The sequence below is a fragment of the Myzus persicae genome, unplaced genomic scaffold (assembly GCF_001856785.1).
Source record: "Myzus persicae strain clone G006 unplaced genomic scaffold, MPER_G0061.0, whole genome shotgun sequence".
Classification (NCBI taxonomy): Eukaryota; Metazoa; Arthropoda; class Insecta; order Hemiptera; family Aphididae; genus Myzus; species Myzus persicae.
In genome coordinates this window covers 47530-61652 of record NW_019103928.1, presented here as the reverse complement: position 1 = coordinate 61652, position 14123 = coordinate 47530, and the positions used below count along the sequence as shown (strand labels likewise).

Sequence of the window (14123 nt, the reverse complement as noted above, 5' to 3'; positions counted from 1 at the left end):
TTAATAATTAATTGAATAATTGGTCAGAAGTAATCTAATTTTTTTATGTTTCTAATTATCCAATACAAGTTTTGATACATATTTGTTAAAATATAAGTTACCATTTCGACTTTGAAACTCTTCAGAATGTATTTTTCTTCAAAAAACCAAATAGACTATAACACTCTGAAATAGTTGGAATGTGATTATCTTAGTACATAAATTAGTTTTAAATTACAAGATCTATATTTAAATTTGTGAGACAAATAAGAAAGATCAACATTATTTGTACTATAGTAGCTACCTATTTCTTTTGTGTGCATTTTGATTAAACAAATATTTACTAATATTATATATAATATTAATATTAATAATAATATAATAATAATAATATTTACAAATATTTAAAATTGTAGTAGCATATTTTGATACAAGAAGATTATACATTATAATTTAATAATCACATAGTCTCTTGTAGATTTTACTGATCAGACATTCCACGTTTGTAATAGGATTTATAGTTGATGGTGGTATTAAAATATAATATATAGTTTTATAGTAGGTATTAACTGTAAACCAGAACGACTTGCTGAAATCAAAATTATTTCCGAATTTAACAATCCACCCTATAGTGTTTCTAGGGAGTAAATAAAATGTTTTATACAATACGATATTATGGTTGTTTGTACATGTCAACATCATTGTTTCATCAGTAACAAATTATAATCATTTTTTATGACTAGGTAAACGCGTTGTATTAATTTCAAAATAATTGTTTACGTTGAAAATTAGTTTTTCATATTGTTTCTTTCAACTCAACAAATCATCATGCATAATAAACTAATAATGAAATAGTATTATAGTTAGCTATGTAAAATGAACAGAAATAGATTATATTTATCGAAATGAAAAAAAAAGTGCTTTTCTATTTACGTGCATGTATTGTATTGATTTAAATATTGTAGCCTTATTAATACCAAACAATGACAATGTAATTTATTTTTTACGATTTATATTGGTAAAAACGAAATGAATGTTTACCAAGGTAATTTTTAACGATGAGTATTTGATATTTATACAGTACGACATTGCTACTTCAGTAAATATTTTTTATATTTATTGTATATAATATTAGATTAAGCTTCAGTTGATTACATTTAATTGATAAACGTTGTCCGGTTGTCGTGTGGGTATGTTATATGTTTTAACAATTAATGTGGTCACTAATCGTGTAGCTTCAGCGGAGATATGATTACATACATTTAATCCAGTTTAGTCATGAAACGTCTGTACCTATCAGTGTATCAGTGTTTGAATTCTATCGAAAAAAATTTTCTTAATAATATATATGCTAAACACACTGACTCACATATTACATTATGTGATTCAAAGGACATTCTGTGCAACTGCCAATAGGTGTATGACTTATTTATTTATTAATTTTACATGATATACGCCGTGAGGCACTATAACATGACAACATGTATGGTTAAATATCGGGAAATAAATATATAATAGTACATAACGAGAACAAAAAATAATTAGAGTGGAATTAATATTGGAAAGATCGGAGCATGCGATGGATCGGGTTGTTATGGCCGTATGATGTAGAGTGTGCAGGTATATAGAACTGTCCTTGGTTGCGGGTATTATGTGAAGGTACTCTGAAGGATATATTTGATAATATGTCGGGAGCGTCAAGTAGCCCATTGAGCAAAGCCATTATAAAGTCTTGGTCTGCAAGGGAACTGCGGGAATGGAGTGTTGGAAGACTTAGGACTTCACGTGAATAAGTATAGTCATGGCAAGGATCGGGCAATTTAAGAATAAAAGCAGCGTATGCCAGGAATTTATTCTGCACACGCTCAATTCTTAGTTGGTCTTTGGCTAGGTATGGGTGCCAGATAACAGTACCATACTGGAGCAGAGAACGAACTAGAGAGATGTAAAGGGAACGTAGACAGTTAGCAGAGGCGAAATGTTTAGTATTACGCTTTATGAAGCCAAGACTTATATAAATGAAACAGTTTTATGCAGCACCTATTTAAATTAGATGCAAATATTTTCGATATAACGATATTTCTACACTTATAGGTAACTGTGTCATTTCAAACCGTCCATATGGACAGTTTATCATATTACTCTATTAAACTCGACGATGAGTCCAGTTCCAGCATTCCTTCATATTTTCCCCGCACTGGCCTGTTTCTATATCTTTTGTTTTTTTGTTTTATTTTTGAACACATTCGTCAGGTGTCTACCGGTCACGGTACATATGGTATACAAACCAGTGAAAGGTTTATATTTTGCGATTTATTATAACAGTATAATAAATATACTCACACGTATTCCTGGAAGCTATTCGTGGTGATACCGTCCGGCCACTCGGCGTAGCAAATGACCCGCTGGTCGCCGTTGGGAAACTCTTCCGTGTGCGTTGTGAAGAAAATCAGGTTCGGTATGGACAGTATGGTGCCCACCACCCAAATGCTGGTGGCTATCATCAGAGTCGTCTTCCGACCTAGACGCGGCCTCAGAGGGTGAATTATCGCTATGTACCTGCAACGCGAAGAGGTTAGGTTAGGTATGGGATTAATGCAAAACCTATTCCGCAATTTTAAATTAGTAGCTCCTCGTGGGACACACCGAGCGCTCAAACACACACACACACACACACATACACACACACACACACTCTCAAATAGGTTTAATCTTATCGATACATGAGTCAATACATTTTATAATGTTATTAAAATGTTTCCTCTTTTACCCCCGAGCTTAATGATACTTGTACCATAATCTTGCAAGATACTGTGAGCTTAAACGAAAGGCGGTAGCCCGGAATCAAGTCGCATGCCTTTACCACAGAGAGATCAAACGGTTCAAACGTCTAGAATACTAATACAACAGTACAAGTCACAAGCTTACAACATAATAATACATTAGAGTTTGCTGCGTTTAAGCATTATCGGTGGTATTAAATTCCGATGATGTCGTCATCCTTATATTTTTAATGAAACGTCCTATCCGTTTTTTTTTTTGAAATGAGTAGTTTTAAAAACTTCAGTAATATTATTATATCTGCAAGTATAATATTTCAAACAAAATCAAAATTATTACTTATTATTAATAATAACTGTACTAAAGTAATTATTATAATCACACTATATGTATGGAAATATTATGTAAATTATTCATGTGTATTGTGTATAAAATACAGTTAGGATAAAATGGTTTTGAATTAAATCAAATTTAGTATAATCCACAATTAAATAGTAACAGGTTGAATATTAATTTTAAAAAAACAACAAATATTATGAAATTATTAATTTATTTGATAAAATAAACTTTATTTCTCAAGCTCACAACAGAATATTTTTTACATTTAAAATGTACTCATATTAATTTGGTTAAAAAAATTAACTCACTGTTTTTTATCGGCATAGTCGCAATGTGTTTAGTTTTCATTAATTTTTTTTTATTTTATTAAGTATTGTAAACTTTTTACAACAGTGGTCCTGTTTATCATTCTAGCCTTAGCTTCCGTTTCGATTCGTAAAAATATGAGTTCCCATATTAAAATTGAATTCAAACATAGCCAGTTCCGTTTTTTTTTTGGGGCATCGGTGAAGCTACCGGAACAGCTTAAGCATTGCGTCGACCAAGGACATTGGTGACTTTTGAATTTTTTTTCTATAAGTGTTATACAATTCTAACCAAAAACTAAATTTGTTTCGTAATATAACAATTTAAAATATGTAATTTTTACTTTGCATATTTTCGCATTTTTTTAAATTGTTGTGTTAAATTCATTTTATTGAATTGTTAAGGTCATTTTTGGGTAATATTATAAATATTAAGTTAATTTTGTGTATTTAAACTAATTTTTGTTTATTTTAAGATTTTTTAATATGTGTTGTAAAGGTAATCCCAATTAGTACCTACTGGTACTTTCCTACTCCAGTCTATTGATATTGAAAAAGTAATATCATTAATTCCCGATTCATCCGATAAGATTAAATACCTAACGAACCATTTACGAACCCATGACTTTTTAGGTATACAATAGTAGCTTTAGTAGTGAATTCGACACGTACCTATGTGGTTCTATCGATCTTAACTGTACAAAATGCAAACAATTAAGTCAACAAATCAAACAAACTGAAAGCGGTTACATTCATAAGTCTATTATGTTCATAATTAATAATTAATAATAATATTTATTTTTAAAATACATTTTTTTCGCTCATCTAAGTAAATTTTTTGGTCATTTTTAAGTTCATTTTTTAGAGTTTTTAGGTCATTTTTTCATTTTTTCAGTGCATTTTTGTGTATTTTTTAGGTCATTAAAATCTTAGCTCTAGTTATAATATTATATACAATTTCTTACAACAGTACTCGGTGTGTGTGGCTCATAATATAGCTGGTACTACATAAGTTGAAATTATGGTACATTTCACTTACACGAGGATAACATAAAAAGGGTCATTCAAAATGATTTAGGAACGTATAAGAGATTTCACTAGACCCTGCCAATTTCGTAATCTATATAAATCTGTATAAATGATAAATCTTCCTATAAATATATATGTTCATATGTGATGTGTGCAGTATTTCTGACACCTGCGTTGAATATGCGTATTGATTCAGTTAAACAATATTCTATATTTCCTTTTAAAAAAATTGAATTTCTATTATTAAAAAGTGTATTTTTTTTGGTAGGCACCTCCTACCTATACGTTTATTTAAAATCTAAAATGCAGCTGAAAATACATGAATAAAACATTTGCACTATTGAATTTCTAACCTAATACGCATATTGCATATGTATAATACTCAACAAACAACATACATTATTGTACCAATCGGCGATGTACCAAAATGCAGTGCACTATTATTATTATTATTACTATTATAATACATATTATAATGTTATTATTGTACGATAAATATAAACTGAAGCACCTTTCGGGTACATAGTGTTTATGTTGGTTAATTATTTAATATTTCAATATTGTTATAAGCTTACTAATTCAATCTACGATATTTATTTCCTTTAATCCCATTATTTTGTTTTGCACGCTGAACAGCTAGTCATAACAACACATATTATATTGTAATGTGTGTAATGTGTTCAAACGAAATATATGCACATTATAAAATATTATGTATACGAGATTAAACGTGTGTCGTGTGCCTCTTTATGGATTAATGTTCATACAATCATACATATTATGTAATATACAATATTATGAACAATACAAATATGTTTAAAAACTAGAAAAAAAATGCTTTTTGAAATTATTGTTCTTATTATCATGGCATGGGTACTTAGTACGGAGTATAGTGCGAATAAAAACACACAAGGACTGCTGGCGAGACAAAAATTATAGATTACATAAAAGCGACAAGAACATAGTTAACAGATTAATTAAAATTAACAGCTATTTAATTATAAGTCAGTGTGTGTGTGTGTGTGTGTGTGTGTGTGTGTGTGTGTGTGTGTGTGTGTGTGTGTNTATAAGTCAGTGTGTGTGTGTGTGTGTGTGTGTGTGTGTGTGTGTGTGTGTGTGTGTGTGTGTGTTTTAAAAGGATAAGTACCGTAAATATTACCATCATAAAATGATTACCAGCTAATGTAGTTAATGCGATGCCGCTCAATGAGGGTTGAAATGGATTGAGTAATCATAGGTATATGCGGAATGGTATGGGTATCGACGTATCGTGATGATAGAATTGGTCAGCGTCCAAAATAGAGGAACCGCAATTTCCGTAAAAATAATAAATTACAAGCGGCCTAATACTTTAATACCTATTGATCTGAAAAGTCGAAGAGATAGCGATAAATGCCGAATTTTCAATTTAGACGACGCCGGAGGGGGTCCGAGGTACGTTAATAGTAAAATAATATTATATACTATACATTTGGATCGACCACATAATTTAATGAAATATAAAAAAGAAAAAACCCGGGGTAGTGGCTACTGCATAGTAGCAATATACGTGACCAGTGTACCTCATATCCTCATCATTGAACAGGATTGCTGTATAGTAATTTATTTTTCCATTAGTGATACATGTTAGACTGATTATCGCAAAAAACTAATCGCATGCTTATAAAGTACTTATAAATTATACTATGCGATAATATGATATTACCAGCTGTTATTAACTTTCAAGTTATTAATCAATATCGGTGTACCATTTAACGGTTAGAATGGTGTAAATAGGTTGGTGGAATGAATAGTTTAAAATTAATCTAATTTGTTAGAAAATATCGTTGAGTATCGTAAATGACATTATACGTAATTACAAAAAGTTTCAAATCTCTGCGAACAAGATTTTTTAACTTACAACAAAATTACTTGAATCGTTTTTTTTCGTTTAAATACCGAATCGTGTCAAAAATTGAACTTGAAATATTATGTAATATACAATAAAACTGTACATTAACTGAAGGTTTTCTATTCAAAAAAACATTTCATCTAGAACAGCACGAGAGTAATCTACCCACCAGCTATAATATTTGATACATTAGATAAAACGTATCGATACGTTAATGTATGTTCTTAGGCGTAAATAGGAGAGATCTTCTGAGGGTAATCCCTTCAAAAAAATGTAATACCCGTCCCCCCCGGACATTTTCTGAATTGTTTTTAAGCTTATTCAATATTATAATAGCAGGGCTTTTAAACTTCCAAATCTCAAACGACATTTACTCCTATACGTAGATTTACAATCTGATTTAAACGGAAACATTAACATCCGTTGTGCGCCGGGAATATCCACTTTTCTACCCACTGGACGGAAAAAAATCGTTAACTGTTCGCTGGACGGAAAACGTTATTTTCCATCGTATCAACCAGAATTGAAAATTTAATGTTCGGCGAAAGTGTGAGAAAAAACATACTTACAAGACAGTATACTACACAGTATTCGTTACTTCCATTTCAAAGGATATATCGCCATCTCCAAATGCGACTCTTGGAGTGTACAATAACCCGTTACAACTAACCGGCTAAGGCTGTTCGTTCGTCAATTTCTACGCTATGAAACTAAAATCTATGGCAGGTTTCTAGTTTCCGCTAAATAATCGATAATTATAATAACGATTTAGCACGGCTATAGTTTAATCAACGGCAATATTATAGTGAACAACAATACCATATTCGATAAAGTTGTACATAGTTTGTAAAATGAAGGCCCAAATAATTGGCTAACGTTGCATAATGTATACCTCCATGACGTATTGAAAATTTATCACAGTCCGGTGCAATTGTATTCGCCTCCTCTTCCCATACCTACTTAATTATTAATTTATGTCAATGGCAATAAATTAACATACATAGGTACGCGCTGGTTCAATTGAGTACGAAAAACACACCCAACGAAGAAAAATACCCAATATTCAAGAGACACGATCGCAGCACATTGGGGTTTTTCCGGTACCTACATATTAATAGGATTACACGATCAATAAAAACGAAAAATAGTCTTTCCACGACGTGTCATAATGTTCGTCACCAAAAACGATAAATTTGATTTATATCTCGAGTACGTATTTATATACGCTCACAACACAGTTTCTTTCGGTCTGTATAATGAATCGTATTGTATATCGGACGACCGAACCTAACCGGAGGTTGTCTCGGATGGAGCATTCACAAAATTCATATCGGTTGCGGTACAAATCGGCATTACCAGAGTTCTGATGCTCTTAACAGTCTAAACGATAATATTATCATTTCCGACTTTGAGCACAATGTAAAAACAATTTCCGTACGCACCGCACTCGCACGATGTATAATAATAATAATAATAATAATAATATGTTTATGAATATAATAATATGCTTATGTACTCGTAGTGTGTGTAACTGTGTAATAATTGAGTCACGAATCGGTGTCGTATAGGAAGTTGGTTAGTTTTGCAGCGAATAGCTCGATGTGTTATCTCTTCAAAACACGATAGTTATCATCGTAAATGACGTTAGCAGACTTCCAAATAATACGGAAATCTTTAAGATCTTCAAAGAAAACGACATCATACTATACTTGCATACTTATTATTTAAAATCTGATTTTTCAAACAGGAATGTATAGGAAATCACAAATATGCGTCTCCTAATGAAATCGTTGTGTTTTCCACTTTTGATTTACATGGTTTACAATGTAAATAAATAACATAAAACTATATAAATAATAAATACACCCTGTAATTTGATATCTTTTTTTTATCGAAATACCACATTCGTTTACCTATATAATGACAATAATAATATGACACGTTGTACTTCGATATACCTGCCTAATTAATTTTTTTGGAAGATTTACTAGATTATAATATGGTAATCTAGTTTCGTGTGTTTGAACAACGCACGTCAATGACAAAACTGTAACAACAACAACAACAAAAATGACTGCCTTAATTTAATTTTGAAGTACTTTCGAAAAAAATACAATTAGATTATTGGTAATTTCGAAAACCGTAATGATTTCTAGACTCACGTGCGTGGTACTTGATCGAGTACATTTACGTTGACTATAAAATGCTCACATTTTCTACAAAGTCCAGCGTATATTTATATAATATTATAACATATACATTATATGTTTATTTTAAACAATTTCATGATTTTTTTATTAAGGAGGATGAGGTATTTTATCATTCACATCACATCACACTTGCACTCACAGTGTTAATGTTTTTGCAAGCTTACAAAATGGGTATTACACCCTGTACGATCTTGTACTGCAATTAAGTAAAATATTGAACCATGTACAGCAAACTAAAATATCGGTTTCTGTACTATATTATAATATAAGCCTTTAAGAACACCATTTATATTCCCGTTCGTCCCGATTTTCGTTACAATATAAACTATTTTGAGTTCCATCTAAGCAAATACGTTAAAATATGGAATAGGTAGGTATATAACTAAATATGGTTAGGTCACCAATATTGTTCTCTTAAAACCATAACTCTAAAATCAGCAATTCTTCCACCGTTTACTTTATCAAACACAATCGCCATACTAAAAAATTACTTAAGATTTACCTCAAGCACTGCAAATGAAAAACACAGTGTTAACATTAGTGTTAAATTCTATAATTATTGACATGTCTCAAAACGAATATCATATACATGATATAGGAATGGTCAAGATCGTATCATCCAAAATCATTTTATTCGTTTTTAGAATACAAAATCAAGCCTCACAAATAAAACAACGCAAGACTTTCTCAGTCAAAATCATAGTGAACCACTTATCATAAAACCGATTACCTACAAGAAGTTCAATAAAAATAACCTATGATCAAGAACTCATGGCCTTAATAGTCAACATATTATTATATTCACCAACTGATATTCATTTACACAAATTTGAATTTATTAAACAGTAGAAGACCACTACAAATGGTCGTAAAAGTGCATTTGGGATGACACCGACCTAGGCCATGGGATTCTATTTTTTTTTTTTTTAGATGATCTTGTTGGTTCTTCTATATTAGAGTACAGCCCTGAAAAGATTCAATACGAAGAAAACGATATTAAAACAAATGCATAAAACCTTCATTATAACTGGTGACTTCGACAGTCATAAAGTGGGGATCTAAAAAAAACAGGCAACTGGGAGAAGTAAATTGACAAGTTACTCGGAAATGATAATACTGCATATCTAAAAAACGTATATCCTACTCGTAATAATATACCCGAAAGAGAATTTTCTCATATTAACCTTGTATTCACATATTCTGCTCTTGTTCAATGACTACAATTGGGAGTTTGGACGTACTATTCAATTTAACGAGCAGAGACCATTTTCCAATAATCACCCAATTCATACTTCGAGGTAACGATGCAAGTGATCCCAGAGCTATATGTAGTCATAAAAACCCAATTCAGAACCTTTTTACCAAACTCCTAAAACTGATCTTACATAAAAATAATAATAATAAAAAAATTATAAGTAAAAAATTATTTATGTTTTGTAATCTGGTCAAATAATCCACTGACCAAATAATTGGAATCAACAACATAACTTGAGTGAAAAACTAATTCCAAAAATAAACATTTCAACTTGGGTGGGATAATGACAAGATAAAAATCGTAACATTAATTAAAATATTTAAAAAAAAATTCGAAAATTGGAAATCCCGGACTTCATATAACTTAGAAAACTGAGTCTTCAAGACCATTCAAAATAATCTTGGTCATATATCATCAATAATATGTCGTTGCTATTTTTTTTGATAAAAATATGGAATGAAAATAACTTTAAAAAAATATTAGGGATGACATTTTATGATTAAAATATTACATAATGTACCTACACTGTTCTGTAATAACTTTTTTTTTAAATGATGGTTGTTATGACTATCTATTATTATGAGTTATGACCTATTTTTTCTGGTCCTTTGTAAACGTAATTTATTCTGTATTACATTATATAATATTATGTTTTAACGACGTTTGGACGCAATGTACATTTACTTTGTTTATGCAGGTATACGGAAATCAAGAAAAACTAACGTTTGAAAAATACACAACTATTCGAATGTACATTCTACTATTTACGCTCTGTAAATTTAAATTGTATCAGACATCAAGGGTTAACGTAGAGGGTCTTATAATTAATTCCGCTTGCTAAATACTTGGGCAAAGAGACAAGACTATTTTTCATTTGCCAGGAGACGGTTTTCCAGGAACAATCCCGAAATCGTTATGTTGGACAACCATCCGGGATTAGAGCTTTTTCAATTAACAAAGAAATAAGAATACCATCAAGAGATATTATTTTTGCCGTTAGATGAATCACTGTCTGACGTGTAACATATTATTCGTAAAAGGATATTCAATTACAAACGCTATTCGTTATAATTGAGTCCATAAACATATACTTCTTTATACATTCGATGATAAATCGTACTTAATAATATTTTATGATATATCACAATATGACGACATCTAAAGCAGAAAAGTATTTAAACCTAAGGAAATATGATTATATAATATTTTTTTCTTGTTACTCACACAGCGATTATAAGTATATTACAATTTGGAAGTAAGATTTATGTTTTAGCACGATTACCTATAACATTTTTACCTTTAAATATTGTTTAATTTATATTTCTTAGTCCTTTCTTTTAAAATAAATATTTATCCATTACATACCACTATTTTTCTTAGCACTTAAGTTATAACATTAAAACACATGCTTTAAAAAAAATTGTATTATCCCAATAGCCTTGATGCCGAGGGTTATTATTAAATAAAAAATAAATATTTGTTTAAAACAAATTCAACAGTGCAATAAAAATATAACCAATTGTAATCCGATTATATTGCTACCAATGAGAATTAATTTTAATTGCACAATTGACGATCTCTGGAAATTATAAATTAAAGAGTATGTATTTTAGTGAGTTTTAAGAAATATTTACATAATATTACACGGAAAAGGCTTAAAAGTTGTAGTGAATTAATTATTTTAGTTATTGTTAAAAAAAATTAAAGCTCAAGTTATATAAAGTTAGCATCAAGTATAATTTTACTCTGGTTCTTTTCAACTGTTCCTATTTGAAATCCACAGTGTTTTTTTCTTTATAGACATTTTTTAAAACAATTTAAAGTTTATTCAGATTTTATTTCAAAGCAATGGTAAAACTTAAGTAATAAAAAAATAAAAACCGTAGGTACATGTACAGTTGTACATTAATAAAATATATAATATATTCTAAACTAACCATTTAGAAGTTTTTTCTTTTAATTTTAAGTATATATTTTATAAGTAGATTATTATTATTTTTTTTTTATCATTTCATTAACCACATATAGATTTTTAGGGTTTAATAAATAATAAAATTGCAAAATCAATGACCTACCTACTTTTGTTTTAAATTAAATGCATTTATTAACTAAAATATATTTTTGAACAATTAATTGGTAAATTTAAACTAAACAATCGACTTTATATGGTGTCATATACAATTTATGTTTAGAAAAATGTTTCGGTAGTAAAAAGTACTTGTATACTCTGTGAATTAAATAATTATTCAACTCACCGTATTTTCTTATATAATAATTTAAGTAAAAGAGGAATAACAATTATTTAGGAATTTTTGTTGAACAGTCTATGAATAGAAACATTTTTAATTTTATTCAAAACAATAAATTATAACCGTAGCTGAATTTTATTCTATTTTAATTATAATGGTGCATGGAAAAATTTAGGATGTCACTTAAATAACTGACAAATATATCTAATTATTAACTATAACTAACTTTACATTAAGGAATATAATCCATGTTTTTATTATCTATATTAATAAAATGCAATGTTTGTGTGTGTGAGGTAATATAATATACCTACCCGACGATGTACCTCGAAGCCAATTTTTTAATTTTGCATTTTAAAGAGGGGCTCACACAGGGATTAGTCGGCTTACCACTGGTTACATAAAATAAACTAGTTGTTATAATTGTATATAATTTTAGACCTGTTATTATATTTGGTCAAAATCGCCCAAATTACTGCGTTTTAGCTGTATAGCTTACATTAAACGGAGCTTAAGACAGGGTAAATCTACTGTAGTTATTTAATTTTTCACAGGACAATTACATCCTGCAGCTATATTTAATAATACCCACTACCAATAAAAAATCAAAGGCTTGAAGCGGAAGACCCTTATGAAATCCCTCAGTTTCCGACCGATTTTCATAAAATTGTCGTCAATAGCTTCAGCTATAGACCCGCAGTAGCATAGGTTACTTTTCGACTTTTCTAAATATTATACGAATATTGTAGATAAAATAATTTTTTTATGTATATATTTTACCAATGTGGGCAATAAATAAAATGGGTGGATATAATTTTAGACCTGTATTTTATATTTGGTCCTATACAACCAAGTAATTGTGTGAAATATCTGCGAAGTTTAAATTTAACGGCCTCTAAAAAGGGGTAAATCCTTCGGAATTTAATTTATCGGTGGCAAGACTGTGCAGGATCAGCTAGTAGGTATGAACCTACATGCAATTGGATATTGACAATAAACATACAATACCCAAATAATCCTAAATTATTTCAACAGTGTATAAGAATAAAAGTTATTACATAGTTGGTTGATAAGAAACAACATATATTGGTTGTTTCTGTTGTACGTGTGTATTATTTATGATATATTCAACTATAACTGCAAATGGACTATAGTTGACTTCGAGATAAGAAGAAAAATTGTTGCTCGGCTTAAATAATATTCCAGTGATGCAATAACGATTTAATAATTATACGATGGTTTTGGGTCTCCCACTATGTACAATACAAAACAATATTGTGGGTGTGACGTCATGTTTTATGTGCAGTTAAAATTATAAATTACACAAAACAGATAATGACAAATAGAAAACTCTGTGTGGGAAAACAATAAAACAGTGCTCTAACAACTCACAATCGGGAACCCGCAGAGTTTTGTGAGGTGCACTTTAACCACAGCGACGGCCTGGCGATTTTTAAGGTTTGTTTCGACGAATAAAACTTGATTAACGAGAATTTATGTCTGGAAACTTTACATTAATTTAAGACAATCATAATAAGTACATGTTATTAGGTGATAACAGACACAAAAATAAAAAACACACATCATTTGCAAAATCAATACAAAGTTAGCTAATAGCAATCCAAACATATAATTTAAAAAAAAGACATAAAGCCCGACAGACTGTCTCCATTCAGAATAGTATTTCGTGTACAATAATTTATCATTGAATTCAAATTTAATACTTTACCAATGCTTTCCTACATGTGTTGAATGACGATAGGTACACCGACACCTACTATGCAGCAGGATGACTTCCCTTTTTTTTTTCATATTTTATATAATTAAGACGAAGAAAAAATAATTCATTGTTTTTTTTTTTTTTTAATTTGATAAAAATGTCAACATCCGATATCCAACAAAAATATTTAAAACTGCATAGGTTTGTTTGCTTAATTGTGCACACTTAATCAAAATACTCGAGTACTGTACAACTTGTACAACTTGGTACACTCATTAAAGTTGTGCATCAAAGGTCCTTCACATTGACTCAGGCACTTAAAACTTGATTGTGTAGAACACAATGGCCGAAAATTAAATTAAAAT

At 29.9% G+C, this 14123-nt stretch overlaps 1 protein-coding gene across 1 annotated transcript in view; it reads right to left on the bottom strand.

Annotated features, from left to right (window-relative positions):
• The window catches only part of LOC111036458 (tachykinin-like peptides receptor 99D), an 84336-nt gene extending 74512 nt beyond the window's left edge, over positions 1–9824 (bottom strand). Inside the window, exons 1-2 of the mRNA XM_022318483.1 lie at positions 9730–9824; positions 2323–2538 (exon numbers count right to left, since the gene is read on the bottom strand). Of these exons, the coding sequence (XP_022174175.1) occupies positions 2323–2538; positions 9730–9824 (311 nt within the window). The remainder of the gene's footprint in view (positions 1–2322; positions 2539–9729) is intronic.
• Positions 9825–14123: the final 4299 nt, after the last annotated feature.